This window comes from Pleurodeles waltl, chromosome 3_2 (genome assembly GCF_031143425.1).
Source record: "Pleurodeles waltl isolate 20211129_DDA chromosome 3_2, aPleWal1.hap1.20221129, whole genome shotgun sequence".
Taxonomy (NCBI): Eukaryota; Metazoa; Chordata; class Amphibia; order Caudata; family Salamandridae; genus Pleurodeles; species Pleurodeles waltl.
Window position 1 is genome coordinate 84,214,878 of NC_090441.1, and position 20,971 is coordinate 84,235,848.

The 20,971-nt window shown below is 45.3% G+C and overlaps 1 protein-coding gene across 6 annotated transcripts in view; it reads left to right on the forward strand.

Moving 5' to 3' along the window:
- Positions 1-19,711, forward strand: part of MTMR4 (myotubularin related protein 4) — a 570,772-nt gene extending 551,061 nt beyond the window's left edge. For all 6 annotated transcript variants that reach the window (XM_069226856.1, XM_069226854.1, XM_069226857.1 and 3 more), the window contains 2 exons: positions 13,810-13,898; positions 17,370-19,711. In XM_069226856.1, the coding sequence (XP_069082957.1) occupies positions 13,810-13,898; positions 17,370-17,547 (267 nt within the window). In that variant the 3' untranslated portion in view covers positions 17,548-19,711. The remainder of the gene's footprint in view (positions 1-13,809; positions 13,899-17,369) is intronic.
- Positions 19,712-20,971: the final 1,260 nt, after the last annotated feature.

Consider the following 20,971-nt stretch of genomic DNA (forward strand, 5'->3'; position numbering starts at 1 on the left):
AGACCAGAAAACTCTCAATGGCCTGTTTCTATTATGGGGCAAACCGAACTTAGACCTATTTGCCACTCTCGAGAACAAGAAATGCCAGTTCTACGCAAGTTGGCTTCCCCAAAAAGATTCGTGGGGGAATGCGTTTTCGATGAGATGGTCAGGAGTTTATGCCTACGCTTTTCCTCCGATCCCGCTCATTCCGAGAGTCATCAGAAAAATGAAGACGGAGGGGTGTCGACTTCTACTCATAGCTCCCAGATGGCCCAGACAAATATGGTATACGGAGCTCCTCATGCTCTCCGAACGACCACATCTACCACTCAGACAGAGTCCGACTCTTTTAACGATGCACCAGGGACAAGTCACACACCCACATCCGTCGTCTCTTCATTTGTCGGCTTGGCTCCTGAACACAATGAATACTTAAATCTCAAAATCTCCCCAGAGTGTAGAGACATCTTAGCAAAAGCTAGAGCTGACACTACCAACAAAACCTATAGACTTAAATGGAAACGGTTTTGTGTTTGGTGTGCAGCGGAAAATATACATCCTTTATCTTCTACTCCGGAACAGATACTTCCATATCTCCTGCTCCTGGCAAAATCAGGACTTGCATATTCTTCCATACGGGTACATCTGGCGGCAATCTCCAGATACCGCAGATCACCAGATAAACTCTCTTTGTGTTCCACAAGAATTGTCAAACAATTTATGAAGGGCCTTTTTCGGGTCTTCCCGCCAATTAGGAAACCCCCGCCTCTATGGTCATTGAATGTTGTGTTGATGCAACTCATGAAAGCTCCTTTTGAGCCGATCCACAAAGCTGACCTAAAATTCCTCGCATGGAAAACAGCGTTACTGTTAGCTCTTACTTCGGCAAAAAGAGTCAGTGACATTCAGGCGTTCACCATCAAACAGCCGTTCCTCCAGTTTACAAACTCAGGTGTCATCCTGCGGACAAATCCTAAATTCATTCCGAAAGTTCCCTCAACATTTCATTTAAATGAACCAGTCATCTTAAAAACCTTTTTTCCAAATCCGCAAACAGTGGCGGAAAAAACATTACATTCTCTCGATATTAAAAGATGTTTAAAGTTTTATCTACAGAAAACTCAGGCCATCCGCCAGTCGGATCAATTATTTGTAGCGTTCGGCGGAACAAAGAAGGGACACGCGGTGTCCAAACAGACTTTAGCAAGATGGATTGGCCTGGCGATTCAATTCTGCCATTCAAAAGCAGGAAAGCCGCTCCACACCAAGGTGAGAGCCCACTCTACAAGATCGGTAGCCACTTCAGCGGCACTCTTTGCAGGTGTACCACTACATAGCATCTGTAGAGCAGCAACATGGTCCAGCCAACACACATTTACAAGACATTACTGTCTAGAGGAGACAAACCAGGTCGATACAGCAGTGGGACAAGCAGTGCTGAGGCATCTATTTCGTTAAGGTGAGCCTCTTACACATCCCACCACCACACTCGAGTTATGGTCATTAATGGTTCATTTTCTTCTACTGTTTAACGTGTCGTATTCTCCATAATAATAGCATAAACTGTGTCAGGATTTCTGGCCACACACATTTTATTGCTTTTATATTCGTATGTTTGTGAATATAAATATAATTATATGTAAGTGCATATTTAAAACTGAACTAATGTGAATCACATCACGTATAGAATTACGATGGAATTACAGTCAATGTAATTCAGTAAGTAAGAAAACATTACTGCTCGTTACTCGGATTCAAGCATGTGAATCTATGAAAGATCCAATACTGGAGAAGAAAATTAGTTACTTACCTGTAACTGCAGTTCTCCAGTATTGGTATCTTTCATAGATTCACATGCGACCCACCCTCCTCCCCTCAGAGGCTCCCCTATTATACAGATATTAAACTTCACACTCCTAATAGAAAATCTGAGGGAATTCAGCCTCTGTTGGGAGTGTTTGGGAGGGGCTGAATCCTGATTGGTTGATACTCAAGTTTGGGTCTTTTCACAAAACAAAGTGGATAGACTGTAAAATACCTTATGAGGCCTACTTGGGCCTACTGGTTTTATTTTTACTGACTTACTGCTTTTTATATATTTAAATTTACCGTGAGGCTCCCACCTCGACGACGGGGATGATTCAAGCATGTGAATCTATGAAAGATACCAATACTGGAGAACTGCAGTTACAGGTAAGTAACTAATTTTCTTATTGGGAATTACTCTAATTCCCACGCCTGGTATTTTTACTTCCGCATCAAGGAAACCTCCCATCCGGTAGGAATATTTAGCAGGAAATGCTTTTGGTAAAGACGTGCCTTCAACCATGGCTTTCACAGCATCCCATATGTCATCATCCGGTTTCATCCTAGAACGAGTGACTGCAGCAACCGAAGCCGTAGCTACTGCTGATTTGGCTGCTTCATCAGCCGATGTATTTCCAGCAACGTGTATTCCAACACGCTGGTGTCCAAGTGTATATACAACATGGACATTTGGTAGCGTTTCTTCAGATCCGCTACTTTCCCCCAGATAAGTCTGTGTTTGATGGTGTTACCTTTGGAATCTCTGAACCCATTCTGACCCCAGTAATGCAGATATTCACTGAAGGACTGGACACAGTAGTACGAATCACAGTCAATCAGCGTTAGCTGTGCAGGATGCTATGTTCCAGTGCTGTCACCGGAGCCTTTAGCTCTGCTGTTTGTGCAATGCAATCCCCTAGGGTTTGCATCAAAGTATGTTGTGGATATAATTTAGTACCCTCCATATAGCCACCTATGACTGCAGAAGCATTGATGCTTAGTGTCTATTGCAGGTTATGCTGAGCCACCGGTGTACATGACTCTTATATTGAGCATTAGGCAGTATATTTGCCGGAACTGGGTATTCAAGTTCATATTGCAAAAATTCTTGAGTTTGTAACTTTGTTTCAAAGATATAGTCAACATCAGTGGCTGTCAGGGATGTTGCCCATTAGATCCAACATGGATGTAATGCTTTAGCATTTGGAACCCTGGCTTTGGTAACAGCCTTGATGGCTTGGATTGGAGATACAACAATAATACGTTTCCCCTGGGCTAGTAGTCTCTCTTTAAAGACCGCCATCTGAACAGCAGTGAGAATTTTCTCAGTGGGAGCAAAGCGTTGTTCTGCTGCTGAATGCAAATGTGATTTGTATGCAATCGGGACTGTCTCACCCTCATTGAATGCTACATAGGTGAAACCAATGGCTCCAGCAATTACTCTGACCAGATGTTTTTTTATTGTCCCTTGTGTGTAGGTGTTATGCTGCAAGCATGTCTGTTTGCAGAGCTCTGAGAATGCTTGTGTGTTCAGCTGTCCAGAATTTACTGGAAAAGTCTGACGTATTCAGTAATATAAGGGTTTTATGCATGATGCGTAATCTGGAATGTAAATTCTGCCAAAATTTAGGAAACCTAATAGGGATTGCAGTTTGTTAATGGTATTTGGAGGTTGTAACCATGCGCATTTTTCTAAGAATTATGGCGCTAGGCTCTTTCCTTCACTTGATAATTTGTATCCCTGAAACAGGACCCTAAGGAAGGCTATTTTTTTTTTTTTTTTAAAGTTGAATTTATAGCCAAATTCGGCAAATTCCACAACAGTGCGGGCTACCCATCTTAGATGTTGCAGTGGTTCATCATCTGTAAGGTAGATGTCATCTACATAGGACAATGCCTCCGGGTCAGTGTAGTGCAGTATTGAAGTTACACAAGCCGCGAACAGTCCTGGACTGTTCTTATACCCCTGTGGTAAATGACAGAATTTTTTCTGGGAATCTAGTTCACCGAAAATTGTTACGTCTACTCTCAAGTGCTATAGTTTGGCAGAAAAAAACATTGGAAATGTCCAGTATGTTTTATTTTTTGCACAGTATGTTGTTCATAAGTGCTGTGAGTTTTGTATAACGTATGTGCATGTATGACTGTTAAAATGTCTGTAGTCTAAGACTTTTCTATACGAATGGTCCGGTTTAGCTACTGGGAATAAAGGATTATTCATTATTGAGACACAGGGTTCAATTATGCCCTGGTACTCTAGTTGTGTGAGGATTTCCCTCACAGGTGCTTTAGCATCATGTTTTATTGGATAGTGTGATTGAGGTTGGGGTTAATTCTTAATTGGAATTACATGATAGGGGCAATCTTTATCCCACCCTACGTGGTTGCGATATAACGTGGGTCCCTGTGCCAGTGCCCAATCAATGGCGTAGGATTCTGCGAGCTCATCGATGAACAAGGGACGAGAAAGGAGGTTTGATAACCTCTTCCCATATAGGCAAGTACGGGCAAATTCCGGTGGCAATCCTTTTCGGCCAGTAGAATATCATAAATGTTAACGACGCAGTCCCTAAAGATTGCGTTAATTGTGCGTTTAGTGTCTCCGAACTGTAATGTTACTTTGTACACCCTAACAGGCGTGTGGACACACATGTCCGCAGTTTCAATTTGTAAATAATCATCAGTTGCTTTCACCTCCAGATGCTTTTAAAGATTCCGGCGAACTATTGTGACTTCTGCTGCTCTGTCTAGCAGAGCTAGTGCCCACTTCTTGTTCATCAGGAGAGCCCTCTTCTTGAGTGGCATGACAAATCGCAACTGCTGCCACTTTCTTGTTTTTAAATTGTTTTTTTTTTTGTTGGGGAAGCTTCTCTTCTTTTTTTTTTTTTTTTTTTTTTAACAAACTTCCACAGAGCTTTGTGATTCCTGTCTCGGTTTCACGTACTCAGTTCTTCGCTCTGACCGCCCACCTCTTTCACTGCGTTTTTTTCCGGCAAGTACTGAAAGGAACAAGATTGACGTATATCAGTATATTGATATGTCAGGTGTTGATTATATCTATTCTGTGGGTTCGCCATATGCAGAGATTCTCCCCTTTCTTTTTTAGGTGTTTGTTGTTTTTTATCCCAGCGTTTTTTAGAACCCTCAGGAGCTTGCTTGGTAGAATATTTATTAGATTTACCCTGAAACTGTGGTTTTGTGGCCCCCAGAATTTCTCAACCAGTACTAGAGTAGGTCACCGCAATAATTTTTGGCAGCTCTCGTTCTTGATCCTGTGGAGGAATGTCCTAGGGCCACATGCACACTGCTTTCCCTTTAAGGTTACTTAATATGAATGAAGATACAGTGGCAAAATTGCCCATAAGTTGCATCCCCGAGTCCAGGGCCAGAGCAGCCCCGTATTCATCTTGAATTTGCTTTAACACTTCCAGTAGATTGGCAAGTGTCGGTGTACCGTGTGCGGTAGTATAGAGCATGGCAAATACCGTGCCCCAAGTATTGCAGTTATCTACTGTGGGAACCATCACAAATGGCAAGCACATAGTTAATATTTTATGCTTGTCTTGAAGTCCTGTTTCCAGTGCATTGATTTTTGTTTTTTTGTGAGCTAAACAAAACGGAATCTCTTCTCGTTTGGCGGGTACTTTACCCATGATCGAACGTACAGTCTCAGGATTAATGCCTGACGTTACTGCATGTGGTTGCGCCGGGGCAGCACGTGCTGGGTTCGTATTTAATGTTTGCGTTACAAACTGTACTAAATGTCTATATATTTCCGTAAGCTCAGCATATAAGCGGCGGACTTCAGCTACCATCAAGGTTGCTGTATCAGGGTGCAGTGTATATGCGGCTGATAAAGGCCAGTGTAGGATTGTATTTGGTAGGGCGCCATCAAGCCAATTATTATGTTCTTGATACGATTAAGGTATTTCTAGATATGCATATGCTCTATATTGTGCAGGTATGTTTGAAGGTGTATAGTGATGAAATGGATCTATGTTCCCATCAGCTGATGGAAATGTGACCCAAGAACAGAAAATTCTGTTCTATAGGCTAGATGACCCTCAACAACAAACGTAACCGGACCCTCCTGGGACGTTAGACCATGTGCCACTAAATGTGCAGTAAGGGGTAGTCGCATATTGACTGCAATTGCTACCCGTTGCGGGTTCGCCATGAAAAATTGTAAATTTTGTTCAGCGAAAAGCACACCAATTGGGGATTAACTTTTTAGAGGTCAAGCTTGAACAACCTTCAGCGTTAGTTAGGTACTCCCTACTTAGCTGAGGAGGTAAATCTTCAATACCACAGCCGTCTCCATATATAGTACTGAGGTATCTTTATATGTAGTGAGACAGAGAGAGACTCAGGAAGACCCGAAAATTAGTGCTTGGACAAACGTTGGTGGCGCCATGTCGCATAGGTTCTCAGTATCCTAACAAGACTACTCCATTTGGGCAACAGAATCACTTGTATTGCGGGGGACTGAGTCTGATCCCACACCAGGTGACACCTGTCGGCTTAATCTTGATTTTGTTCTGGCTAACTAGCAGTGCCTCATCTCTATTCAAAAGCAGGGATGATTGGGCAACGGGCGCATGACACAAATGATTCTTTAGGGAAATCGTGGTCACTCAGATCTCATCTGTTTCTCTTAGTTACATTAGTCTCACATATGCAAGGACAAGCAGAGGCAGAGTATAGTTCAATAAAGTTTATTGAAGTAATCGCATCTTAGATAACAAAGCATGTATTGCAATAACTAGGACGATGAAGCATGACAGGATTAAAATTGTGACTAGAGTAAAACACAAAAATAAAGCTACCATATTGTCACTACGTTTTTTTAGAATAGTTCCTACCTAGACTATTAGAGCACAGCATGTTAAGCTCTAAATCTGCCCTTCAGGTTCCCCCTGGGAAGACAACATACCTGAGCAAGAGGCATGTAGTCTACATAAGCAGCTGCAGCAAAGCACTCAGCAATTGGCATACAGTCGTGGTAATCTGGCTGGAATATCCCTCTAACGTACATGGGTCAAAGTAGTGTTTTTATAATAAAACAGTTGATGTTCCAAGAAAGGGTGTGTATGTTCCTGTGAACATTGGAGACAAAGCGTACCACTTTTGCCGCCAACCTATCTTGCTGCAGCCTTGAGAACAGCACAGAGTGAAATACATGTCTTGTCTTGTCTAAAACTATAGCTAAAATGACTATACAACAGGACCACCTGTCTATCTTTCAGCAAGGCCAAAGGGGCCATAGTATCGAAAGTAAAAGCTGGGTGTTAACTTTCACTACTTCCTGGTGCTGAAGGACCGAGGCCTTAATCCTATTTTAGACCTCCTGTGGAAGAACAAATTCAGGATACTCATTTTAGCCCGGGACTGGATGCCCTTGACCCCAGAAACTGGATGGTGGTGTTGGACCTGCAGGATGCTTATTTCCATATCCCCATTCTGCTGGCCAACAGATGCTACCTGCAGTTTGCAATGGGCCCGGAGCATTTTTTAGTTTGTAATACTCCCTTTTGGCCTAACAGGTGCCCCATAGGTGTTCACAAAAGTGATAGCGGTGGTTCAGCGCACCTTCTGAGGTTGGTGGTACCAATTTTTCCTTTACTCAACAGCTGTTATTTGAAGGTCGCTTGGCCTAAGCGGCATCAACCACCCCCAGACAATGGCAAACCACCTCATATCGTTGGGGTTCACTAACACCTGATTTCTTTGCACATACGTGCTTTCATTGGAGCCATTCTGGATACAGTACAATTTTCGGACGTTCCCCCTGAGTGGAGAATCCAGCACATGCAGGCTATGATCCTATGTTTGTCTCAGCCTCTGTCCTGGATCTCAGTGCGGATGACTCTGAGGTTGTCTGATTTGTTGGCCTCCGGAATCCTGTGGATGAAACATGCCAGATGGCATATGTGGGCTCTACAATGGGACCTAAAGCCCCATTACATTGTTCCAGATTTCAGAGGAGACTGCAAAAGTCCTGCATTTGTGGCTGCTGGATTGCAAATGGTTGGCTAGTCCCTCTTCTTACCCTACCCCCATTTGACTCCGATGTATGCATTGCTTCGAGAATGGAAACGCCATCTGTGAGAGGTGAAGATCTGAGGCCTCCTCTCCGGCAGAAGCTAGACTCAACCAGTTTTAGAGTTTAGGGTAATTCCCTTGACGTTGACAGCCTTCCTGCCTACCACCGGAAGAAGGCTGGTGCAAATGCTTATGAACAACACCAAGGCCACATGGTATTGTACCACGTGGGGTGGGGTTTTGAATGCTGTTCCAGGAGGCCGTAGAGCTCTGAATGTGGCTAGACCACCAATGAATATCTTTGGTGGTAAAACACCTGGCATGATCTCTTGATGCCAGGGCAGACACTCTGCCACCAATGCGTAGCAAACCAAAAAAGGTAGTTGCACCCAGAAGTGACGTGGGACATCTTTCATCAATGGGAAGAACCCTGGCTCATATTTTTCGCTGCTGCTGCTGAGAATTGGTAATTTTCAGCACTTTTGCACGTTGGAGTTCCCAAGAAGGTTCTCTCTCCTAGACGCATTCTGCCTAAAGTGGATCTCGGTACTCCTTTATGCCTTCCCACTGCTGCCTCTACTGGTCTGATATCTGAAAATAATGTACGACTGGGCCCAAGTCATCTTGGTAGCACCGGATTGGGCCAGGAGAGTGTGGTACCCGAGACTCTTGGGCATCTTTCCTCTGATCAAGGTGCTCTTCAGGAAGATCTTCTGTCACAGCAGCAGGGCAGAGTGCTTCATCCGAACTTGCTCAATTTGCAGGTTCATGCTTGGAGTCTGGTCTCCTTGGGTGTTCACGAAATTAATGGCGTTAGTGGCAGCACAACTTTGGAGGACAGGGGTGTCGGTCTTTCCGTACCGTGAGGACTAGCTGTTAAAAGTGGGCTCGCCCCAGGCAGTTGTCTATCACCTTCAGACTACGACAAACCTCATGTCATCTTAGGGGTTCACTATCCATGTGACAGTCACACCTGACGTCTTCGCAGACCCTTTATTGAAGCCATTCTAGACACTGTTCGGTTTTGTTCCTTTTCCCAAAGGAAGAGAATGCAGGACATTCAGGCTATAATACCGATCTTTCAGCCTCTGTTCTGGATTTCAGTGATGTTGGCTGTGTCTGCTGGGACTGATGGTCTCCTGGATCCTTCTAGGTGAGCACGCCAGGTGGAATATGCAGGTTCGAGGGGACCTCTCAGACTACTTTCAGATTTTGGAGACGACTGCAAAAGATCTGCAGTAGTGGTTGCTTGATCGCGATTTGGTCAGTGGCAGACCCCTGTCCCTTTCCCAACCAGAGCCGACAGTGATGACTGGTGCATTGCTTTTCGGGTTGGGGTGGCAAGCTAGGAGAGCTGGAGCGAGGTCCCGGCGCTACATCAGCCTTCTGGAGCTGAGAGACATCCACTTGAAGTGGAAAGCTTTCCTTCAGTCCTTCAAAGGGAGACTAGTACAGGTGCTCACCATCAATGCCACCGCCATATCGTACTGCAACAAACAGGGTAGGTTGTGTCACAGACCCTATGCCAGTAGGCCTTCTGCCTCTGAAAATGGCTGGACCCCCCCAAGGAATTTTCCTGGTAGTGAACCACCTGGCAGGGTCCTTGAATGCCATGGCAGACAAGCTCAGCCGTCGATGCCTAGCGGATCACGAATGGTAGTTACACCTATAGGTGGCATAAGATCTCTTCTAGAAATGAGGAGATCTTTGGCTCAGTCTGTTTACCACCACCAAGAACTTGCAATATCTGCTCTTCTGTACTATGGAGTTTCTGCTGATACCTCTCCTGCCCCAAGTGCCCAAGAAGATTAAGACCGACTGGGCCCAAGTTGTCCTAATGGATCTGGCTATAACCTATGTCCTCCAATTAGGCTGCTGCTCCCCGAGGAACTGCTGCTAAAGCAGCAGCACGGTGTTCTGCACCTGGGCCTTCGCAATCTCCGCCTTCATGTGTGGAACTCGAGCGGCACAAGTTGGAGGTGGCTGTCATCTTGTATACGGCTGTGGTTGGGACAGACTTGCGACTTGGTGCAGCATCCACCAGATTGAATCCCTCCAAGCCAACTTTTCTTATGTTCAGTTAATTCCTTGTCCTCTTGCCCATCAAGGTTTGGCTTTGGGTGCAGTTAAGGGATATCTTTCAACCACCTTATATTTGCAAGATCAGCCTTCGTTGTTTACTCACTGGTTGTGATGTTTGAAAGTGCTGCAACACATTGGGCCCCCTCACCCCCCTTACAAAGCTGCCCTTTATGGCTCTTTACTATCAAAACTATGTTCCTAACCCCATCACGGTGTGAGTGAACTACAGGTTCTTTGTATTAATCCACCATACACCTCCTTTCTCCCCAGACAATTTAGTTCTGATTACTCTGGCCTCCTCTCTGCCGAAAATTGTGACGCTGTTCCACATCAGTCCAAATATCACTAACTGTCTCACTGAGGCTCTGCTAATCAGAACCTCAGTGGTTATGCTCTCTCATTTCTTTCCAAATTGTCACTAACAGGCTAGTGACCATTTTTACCAATTTACATTGGCTTACTGGAACACCCTTATAATTCCCTAGTATATGGTACTGAGGTACCCAGGGTATTGGGGTTCCAGGAGATCCCTATGGGCTGCAGCATTTCTTTTGCCACCCATAGGGAGCTCTGACAATCCTTACACAGGCCTGCCACTGCAGCCTGAGTGAAATAACGTCCACGTTATTTCACAGCCATTTTACACTGCACTTAAGTAACTTGTAAGTCACCTATATGTCTAACCTTTACCTGGTAAAGGTTAGGTGCAAAGTTACTTAGTGTGAGGGCACCCTGGCACTAGCCAAGGTGCCCCCACATTGTTCAGAGCCAATTCCCTGAACTTTGTGAGTGCGGGGACACCATTACACGCGTGCACTACATATAGGTCACTACCTATATGTAGCTTCACAATGGTAACTCCGAATATGGCCATGTAACATGTCTATGATCATGGAATTGCCCCCTCTATGCCATCCTGGCATAGTTGGCACAATCCCATGATCCCAGTGGTCTGTAGCACAGACCCTGGTACTGCCAAACTGCCCTTCCTGGGGTTTCACTGCAGCTGCTGCTGCTGCCAACCCCTCAGACAGGCATCTGCCCTCCTGGGGTCCAGCCAGGCCTGGCCCAGGATGGCAGAACAAAGAACTTCCTCTGAGAGAGGGTGTGACACCCTCTCCCTTTGGAAAATGGTGTGAAGGCAGGGGAGTAGCCTCCCCCAGCCTCTGGAAATGCTTTCTTGGGCACAGATGTGCCCAATTCTGCATAAGCCAGTCTACACCGGTTCAGGGACCCCTTAGCCCCTGCTCTGGCGCGAAACTGGACAAAGGAAAGGGGAGTGACCACTCCCCTGACCTGCACCTCCCCTGGGAGGTGTCCAGAGCTCCTCCAGTGTGCTCCAGACCTCTGCCATCTTGGAAACAGAGGTGCTGCTGGCACACTGGACTGCTCTGAGTGGCCAGTGCCACCAGGTGACGTCAGAGACTCCTGCTGATAGGCTCCTTCAGGTGTTAGTAGCCTATCCTCTCTCCTAGGTAGCCAAACCCTCTTTTCTGGCTATTTAGGGTCTCTGTCTCTGGGGAAACTTTAGATAACGAATGCATGAGCTCAGCCGAGTTCCTCTGCATCTCTCTCTTCACCTTCTGATAAGGAATCGACTGCTGACCGCGCTGGAAGCCTGCAAACCTGCAACATAGTAGCAAAGACGACTACTGCAACTCTGTAACGCTGATCCTGCCGCCTTCTCGACTGTTTTCCTGCTTGTGCATGCTGTGGGGGTAGTCTGCCTCCTCTCTGCACCAGAAGCTCCGAAGAAATCTCCTGTGGGTCGACGGAATCTTCCCCCTGCAACCGCAGGCACCAAAAAGCTGCATTACCGGTCCCTTGGGTCTCCTCTCAGCACGACGAGCGAGGTCCCTCGAATCCAGCGACTCTGTCCAAGTGACCCCCACGGTCCAGTGACTCTTCAGTCCAAGTTTGGTGGAGGTAAGTCCTTGCCTCACCTCGCTGGGCTGCATTGCTGGGAACCGCGACTTTGCAGCTACTCCGGCCCCTGTGCACTTCCGGCAGAAATCCTTTGTGCACAGCCAAGCCTGGGTCCACGGCACTCTAACCTGCATTGCACGACTTTCTAAGTTGGTCTCCGGCGACGTGGGACTCCTTTGTGCAACTTCGGCGAGCACCGTTTCACGCATCCTCGTAGTGCCTGTTTCTGGCACTTCTCCGGGTGCTACCTGCTTCAGTGAGGGCTCTTTGTCTTGCTCGACGTCCCCCCTCTCTTCAGGTCCAATTTGCGACCTCCTGGTCCCTCCTGGGCCCCAGCAGCGTCCAAAAACGCCAAACGCGCGATTTGCAGCTAGCAAGGCTTGTTGGCGTTCTTCCGGCGGGAAAACACTTCTGCACGACTCTCCAAGGCGAGAGGGATCCGTCCACCAAAGGGGAAGTCTCTAGCCCTTTTCGTTCCTGCAGAAACCTCAGCTTCTTCTGTCCAGTAGAAGCTTCTTTGCACCCGCAGCTGGCATTTCCTGGGCATCTGCCCATCTCCGACTTGCTTGTGACTTTTGGACTTGGTCCCCTTGTTCCACAGGTACCCTAGATTGGAAATCCACAGTTGTTGCATTGCTGGTTTGTGTCTTTCCTGCATTATTCCTCTAACACGACTTCTTTGTCCTTAGGGGAACTTTAGTGCACTTTGCACTCACTTTTCAGGGTCTTGGGGAGGGTTATTTTTCTAACTCCCACTATTTTCTAATAGTCCCAGCGACCCTCTACAAGGTCACATAGGTTTGGGGTCCATTCATGGTTCGCATTCCACTTTTGGAGTATATGGTTTGTGTTGCCCCTATCCCTATGTGTTCCCATTGCATCCTATTGTAACTATACATTGTTTGCACTGTTTTCTAAGACTATACTGCATATTTTTGCTATTGTGTATATATATCTTGTGTATATTTCCTATCCTCTCACTGAGGGTACACTCTGAGATACTTTGCCATATTGTCATAAAAATAAAGTACCTTTATTTTTAGTATAACTGTGTATTGTGTTTTCTTATGATATTGTGCATATGACACTAAGTGGTACTGTAGTAGCTTCACACGTCTCCTAGTTCAGCCTAAGCTGCTCTGCTAAGCTACCATTATCTATCAGCCTAAGCTGCTAGACACCCTATACACTAATAAGGGATAACTGGGCCTGGTGCAAGGTGCAAGTACCCCTTGGTACTCACTACAAGCCAGTCCAGCCTCCTACAGTGACTCAATCTGTTTTAGGAATGACACAAACACTGATCATACATTGGTCACAATGGTGACAAAACCATCCAGTTATACTTTTTCTTGTGCTTAGAGATGGTCATCCAGTGACAGCAACATGTTTCGTCCATGGAACTTAATAATGGCTACAAAGCTATTTACATATTGAGTCTGGTTTATTAATGACCACCTAGCCATTGTTTTCATGTATTGGCCAGAGTACATTTTCAAAACAATATTGATTTACCGTCCAATGGAATTTATAACTAAACTGTTACAATAGCTGGATTTTCCCTGAAAAAGAATATCCCAATTGATTCCTGAGGGAATGCACACCTCTGGACCTCAAGAACATGAGTGGCAGATTAAGGACCCGATCCTGTCACATGGTCCATAATCATAAAGCACTTGGCAAGCACAAAGCACACATCGTGGGAATTTGAAACAGAAGGTCTTTAACATTATAACATCAGCCTTACCTTGAGGATTTTTATTTTAATCATAACTTGTTTAGAAAACGATAACCTAACTTCCAGACTAGATAACATATTCTATTCTTCAGTGGGAGTTCAAAAGGTATTGAATAGGTTAACTGTTACTTAGAATTTTGTCTCGTAACTGGCCAGTTGTCTTGCATTAATGCACTCTGTTTTTCAGAAAACTAAATTTTTAAGAGGATATTGACGTATATTTTTTTTGACAGGTTACAAGATGGGTTCCTGACCACATGGCCTCACATTGCTTTAACTGTGATTGTGAGTTCTGGTTGGCTAAACGTAGACACCATTGCAGGTAATTTTAAATGTATGCATAATATATGTTTGATGCAGTAGTTCTAGTCCACTGGTGCTTTAACTTTATCTTCAGTTATATTATGTTGTAAATTTGCTTTGTAACATTTCAAAACCGGTTTCAAGTATTTCCAGTTGCAGTTACTGTATGGCAGAACTGGAGTGCAGCAGTTCCCAAGCTACAATGATTTTTTATTTGCAGGGCTCAGCATGATGGTTTAAATATTACTGGTCTCAGCCCACCTGGCTGAAATCATCAATGTCTTGAAGATTTATTTGGAAAATGGGATTTGCTGGCCATGCTTGATATGCACAACAGAACTTTATAGGGCTGGTAAAGTATAAAGTCTGAACAGAGGTGCATTGCCATGACCGCACCTTAAAGCATGCTGTTGGCCAGCATACTGTTTTAAAGGTGTCTGTGCAGAGAGTAGGTTTTAGGAAGACTGAGGAGACTACATCTCCAACCTGCCACGTCATTGTCAAAACAAATTAATAGAAAAGGCGAAAATAAGCACTGCACTAAGGTAAACAAAAACACTGCAAAATATAGTTACCTCAGTTTATCCGATAGTTATAGTTGCAGATTCCTTACTTTAGAATTTCCCCCAGGCATCAGACTGGATCTGGAGATTGTTCTTTGAGCAATACCCTAGCCTGTTGTCAGGTGGCGTTGGTCGACTCCATGTCAGTCATCGTCATAGTGGTTGTTGTGATGACGTTGTGGTCAAGAACGTGGGATCCATCGTCCCTGTGGATCAGGGAGCCAGCGGTTGGCCCAGACCTCCACCTCCTCCAGTCCCTCAATCTCTTACTCTAGAAAAAGTTGTTCAAACTGCCTACTCTGGTTCAGGTCCTATCTGCCTTGAACCCTGGAGACCGGATGGTAGCATTGGGCTTGCAGGATGCCTACTTTCACATTCCCGTCCTGCTTGCCCACAGACGACATTTGTGATTCGTGGTATGTCCCAAGCACTTTCAGTTTACTGTGTTCCCCTTTGGCCTTACCAGAGCCCCTCAGGTGTTCACGAAAGTAATGGCAGTGGTCGCAAAACCTTCTGCATTCGCTGGGGTTCACTCTAAATGTGTTGAAGTCACACCTGACTCCCTCTCAATCGCTCCCTAACATCAGAGCTATTCTGGACACAGTGCAGTTTTGGGCCCATCCTCCAGGCAGGCTAGTCCAGGATATTAAGGCTATGATACTGATGTTTCAGCCTCTGTCCTGGGTTTCAGTGAGAATGACTGAGGCTGATGGGCCTCACGGCCTCCTGCATGTCACACATGCCAGATGACATATGCGGGCTCTGCAGTGGGACCTGAAGTTCCAGTGGGTGCAACATTAGGGAAATCTCTCCGAAATGGTCCAGATCTTGGAGGGAACTGCACAAGATCTGCAATGGTGGCTTTCAAACTCAATTGGGTCAAAGGCAGATGCCTCTCCCTTCCCCCAACCAGATCTGACAGTAGTGACAGGTGCGTCACTCCTGGATTGGGGCTGCCACCTGGGGAAGGCAGAGATCAGAGGCGTCTTGTCTCTGGCAGAGTCTGGGCTCCACATCATTCTTCTGGAGCTCAGAGCGATCAGGCTTGCATTTAAAGCATTTCAAGTGATGCAGGTGTTCACGGACAACACCACCGCCTTGTGGTACTTGCACATGCAGGGCGGGTGGGGTCATGGACTCTTTTTCTCTGTGCCTCTGGACATGGCTGGAAAGTTAGGACATTTCCCTGGTGGTTCCAACATCTTGCTGGCTCTCTGAACGCCAAAGCAGACAAACTCTGCTGTCAATGCATGATCGATCACAAACGGCGTCTCCATCCGGAGGTGGTGCAAGGTCTCTTTCAGCAGTGGGGAGAGCCGTGGTTAGATCTGTTTGCCTCTGCAGAGAATGTGCAATGTCAGCTGTTTTGCACGCTAGATTTTTCAAGGTGGCACTCGCTTGGCAACACCTTTTGTCTTGAGTGTAACTCAGGCCTCCTATGCACCTTTCCACCAATACCTTTTCTGCTAAGTGTTTTCAAAAAGATCAAGAACGACCGGGCCCAAGTAATTCTTGTGGCGCTGGGATGGGTTCAAAGATGATCGTATCCCGAGCTTCTGAGCATAGTCATCGGGCACCCTTAAAGGTTATCTGTCTGCCATCTTTGCTTTTCTCAGCCTACCTGACTAACACTCCTTGTTTAATTCTCCCATTGCTGGGAGATTCCTTGAGGGTCTTACCCACATTTGAATTTGGTACTCACTTTCTTCATGTGTGCTCCTTTTGAGCCTCTTCATAATTGTTACCTTAAGCTCCTCACCTTAAAAACAGCCTTCACTGTAGCTATTACCTCTGCATGGAGAGTGAGTGAGCTGCGAGCTCTTTCTTCAAAGCCACCCTTCATCTCTGTCCATCCTGCTAAAGTGGTGCTTCATACCAGGGCCACTTTCTTTACTAAAGTGGTCATGCCCTTTCATGTAGGCCAATCCATCACCTTGCCTACTTTTTACGCACCCCCACATCCTTCTCGTGCAGAAGAAAGACTCCACGTCTGGATCGAAAAAGAGTTGTCATTCTACCTTGATCGTACCAAAGAGTTCCAGGTGGACGTTCAACTCTTTGGTGATGTGGATGTGAAGAAAGGATGCGCAGTGCAGAAAAGGACCATCTCTAGATGGGTTGTTCTCTGCATGAAAATGTGCTACACTTTAGCTAAAAAGCAACCCCCTGAGGGTGTGCGTACTCACTCTACAAGAGCAACCACTGCGTTGGCATGCTGAGTTCCAGTCCTGGATATTTGCCAGGCAGCAACGTGGTCATCCCTGCACACGTTCACAAAACATTACTACCTGGACAGTCTGGTCCGCAGGGATGGTTACTTTGGCCATTCGGTCCTGCAGGACTTCCTAGTATGATCTTGGTTTGGTTTGCAGATCCACCTCCAGGGACGTTATTGCTTGAGTATCTGGTCTAAGGTAAGGAATCTGCAATGAGAAGTCTCTATCAGATGAGCAAGTTGCTTACCTTTCGTTTCCCAGATTCCCTACCAACCCTTTCCTTGCCCCCGACAACCCGCCCCCACCACCACCACCCCTCCAAACACCCACACTTCTGGTGTGGAAAGAAACTGACGTCTGCCCTGGGGTGGCACCTACATATTAACACAATGTCATCGTGGCGACTAAGATGCCAGCCACTGACTCAGAGTCAACCGACGCCACATGTTGGCGCGCAAGAGCACTGCTTGGAGAAAAATCCCCAGATCCTATAAGATGCCTGGGGGAAATTGTAAGGTAAGGAATCTGCAAATAGAATGTCTCAACCAGATAATTTGTTACTGAAGGTAAGTAACTTGTTCTTTAAAACAATGTGCATTTCTTGCCCATGAATTACATATTTTGCTTCTGGGCTAGAAAACTGTATGTCTTGATTATATTTAGTGCACGTATCTTGTCTTTTAATTTTGCTTTCCTTTTTTTTGGTGACAGGAACTGTGGAAATGTGTTCTGTGCCAGTTGTTGCCATCTGAAGCTTTCAATCCCTGATCAGCAGCTGTATGATCCTGTTCTCGTCTGCAATTCTTGCTATGATCAGATTCAGGTGTCGCGAGCTAGAGAACTAATGAGTCAACAGCTGAAGAAGCCCATTGCTACAGCATCGAGCTGAAATTCAAGAGGTAGTGACCTGAGCTCGATGTTCATGGCCTAACCTCTCAAAGCCCATTCTTGTCCCTTGCAGTGAGACAAAAAGGTTGCTTGAAGCAGATGTTCCACCTCCAACATAGCTGAAAGATCTTGGGCTCTCATCATTTCTACAGTGAGATGAAATGCACTGTTGGGTGATGGCAAGTTGTGGTGCCCTAACCTAGAGGTATCGAGAGGAGGTGACCTCGTACGTCAGCATCTTCCTGCTTTAGAGAGTTCTTCAGCTGTGGTATGAATGCACTGTGAAAATCTATTCTTGAGGTTTTGGGGCGAAACTTAAAGGCTATACTGTTCGTTTTATAATGTGCAAATTGCCTATTTTGCTGCAGAAAGGAAATGGATAAGGGGCCTTACCGCGCCCTCCATCACAGAAAGTTGCACATGGAGGGAAGTATATGTTGGTTTTGTCATTCTTGGTCCTGGATCTCGCAACACTGCTTTGTGCGCAGTCTGTCTTGTAACCTGTTATTTCCACCTTCTGATGGCTTTTCATGTCTGTAGCTGTTGGCGAGGGTATGTGGAGTGTTGATCTGTTGGCTCTGTCCCTACCAGGGATTACATTCTTTTCTTTTTCATTGCAGATGTGCCATTCCATAAATTGACGGTTTTTTATGTTTTAGTTTACTTTACAGGGCACTCACTTTCTACATTAAACTGGTATGAGCATAGTTGACAAACAGCGACTAGGTCTTTAAGATCATTCTAAACTTGTGGGGGTGTCAGTTAAGTGCAGCTTATAAAGGGTGAAGCTAAGTCACTATGAAGGTACAAAATGAATTTCTGTATTTCACTTGATTTTTGCAGTTTTCGTCCCAACTGCCTGAACACTCCATGCTGGTTCAGAATGGGATCCTGAGTGTTCAGACGAGCTACGTCATTGCTCGACCACCATCCATCTCTCAGCATGTATATACAACCAACAACTATCCCCAGTTTTATTCCTTGGTTTTTACATAGCTCTTTACCATTAAGTTGTGATACTTCCAAGGTGGAAGAGCTTTTGTTGTGTTGTGCTGGGGTGTAATGTCTTGGCTGTAGGTGTTACAAGGGGCTTAGAAAACAATGCTGCTATATATTTGCTGGCACTTACAAGTGTAATCCAAGAAAAGGGATGACGCATTGATACCAAAATGCCAACATAATTGAGGAGTCCTTTGTAATTTCATTTTTTCACTAGCATCAGTGATCGCAACATGTTTTTGTTCACTTGTACTGGGCTGCTTTTCAACTCTGCTTTATATACTCTTTACTGATCCTTTTCGCAGAATTTCATGGTTACTGTTATTTACGTTTTTTGTTTTCCTGTTCACATATCATGCTCTCTCCTTTACTTGAAGCTCCATATTCTTTCCAGTTACTTTCTCTACTTGTTTCCCTTGCAAACCCATACTGTCTGTTTGTATTTACTTCTTCATTCTTCCCCCTTTTCTCACTCCTCCATAGTACTACCTTTTTCCTTTTCTTCAGGTTCAATCTGTAGGACCTCATTTCTGTGCCATATGCATTTATTCACGTCAGTTAATTCCCTGCCGTCCTTTCTTTCTGGATTGTATGAGCACAAGGCATTCCACAAATTCTGACTCCTGTTCTCAAGTTCTAAGAATTCCCTCACATCTTCTCCACATAGTTACTACAATTCTTTTGCCCAAGCATAACTTATTAGTTTCACCATTTCAATAGTTTGGTCTTTTTTCTCATCTCAAGTTCAGCTAATTAGTCTATGCTCATTTTCCCTCATTATTCTGCTCTCTTAACTCACTTAGCCGCAAACTGTTTTCTTCTACCCATATTGTTAATCCTCACTTGCTACATTCCTCCAGCCCCAATATTAGAAGAGTATATACAACAAGGACAAGCTATACCCTCAGTGTGTAGGCACATGTTTGCAAGGGTGTTGCCAGGTTCTGAAAGTTGAGAGATACATTGTGCTTGGTTGAAAGAAAACCAGAAGGACCCTATTGCTGATCTTTTGTGACAACTAGAACTGCTGCAAGCACATCCAAACAGAGGTAACAGCAATGCAACCAACAAGATGTGCTGGCCAGTGACACAAATGGAAATCAGTTCAATATTGTTGTGAGGTAAAAATAAAACAGTACAAAAATAAAATCTATTACTAAACAAAAGGTTTTACGTTGGTTTATGTACTTGTATGTGTTTACTCGGGAGTGTGTGAAATATGTACTTTGATAAAGCCTTATGCCTGGAAAGCCAATTGGGAAGCTTTGGTGTTTCACTGAAAACATGGATAATTCTCCATTATGGCATTTTGCAGATCTCCATGCTTTTGCATTTCTTTCTATTCATGTGAGTGCACGAAGGATGCACTCTGAAGAATTACAGGTTACTTTCTCATTGTACACCAGATTTAGCAGAGACCACTATGAATATTTAGATACTCTGCAAAGAATTGAACTTAGTGTACATTCTTCTTAAGGACACCATTAGAAAGACACACCTAGTAGTGCTACAAGGTTCAGGTCACATTGTGACTTCATGTTCGATGGCATGTGTAGCTGCAGATACACATGCTGTGCACATCCCGCCATCTGGTGTTGGGCTCGGAGTGTTACAAGTTGTTTTTCTTCGAAGAAGTCTTTTCGAGTCACAAGACCGAGGGACTCCTCCCATTTCGACTCCATTGCGCATGGGCGTCGACTCCATCTTAGATTGTTTTTTTTCCGCCATTGGGTTCGGACGTGTTCCTTTTCGCTCCGTGTTTCGGGTCAGAAAGTTAGTTAGAATCTCGGAAAAATCGTCAGTATTGTTTGCGTTCGGTATCAGGTTAGTTACAACAGATCAACACCGAATTAAGAAGAGCTCCAGTGGCCCTTTGTTTTTTTTTTTCAATCCCCGTCTGGGCCTGGTCGGCCCGGCCACGTGTCTCTTCAAGGCTGATGGAACGGACCCCATTCCGCTTCTGTCCAAAATGCCATAACAAGTATCCATATACAGATCAACACCTGGTCTGTAACTTGTGTTTGTCACCAGAACACAAGGAGGATACTTGTGAGGCCTGTCGAGCGTTTCGGTCCAGGAAGACACTCAGGGACCGACGAGCAAGAAGACTGCAAATGGCGTCGGCGCCGACAGGACAAGGGCGTTTCGAGGAGGAGGAAGAAACATTCTCCACCCAGGATTCGGACTCTGAGGAGATCGAAAACCGTGAGTAAGACGTCGAAACAAAGAACTCACGAGAAGACCACTAAAGCTCAGGGGACGCCACCGCCAACAGGCCATGGCTTAACCTGAAAAATAGGTGACCGTCCATCGGCACCGAAAAAGGGCGAGCTGGTGTCGAAGTCATCAGACTCCGGTCGAGATACCTGCACACAGCATTCTCGGGCCCGAGAGAGTGGCTCCGAGAAGATTCGGCATCGAGGCAG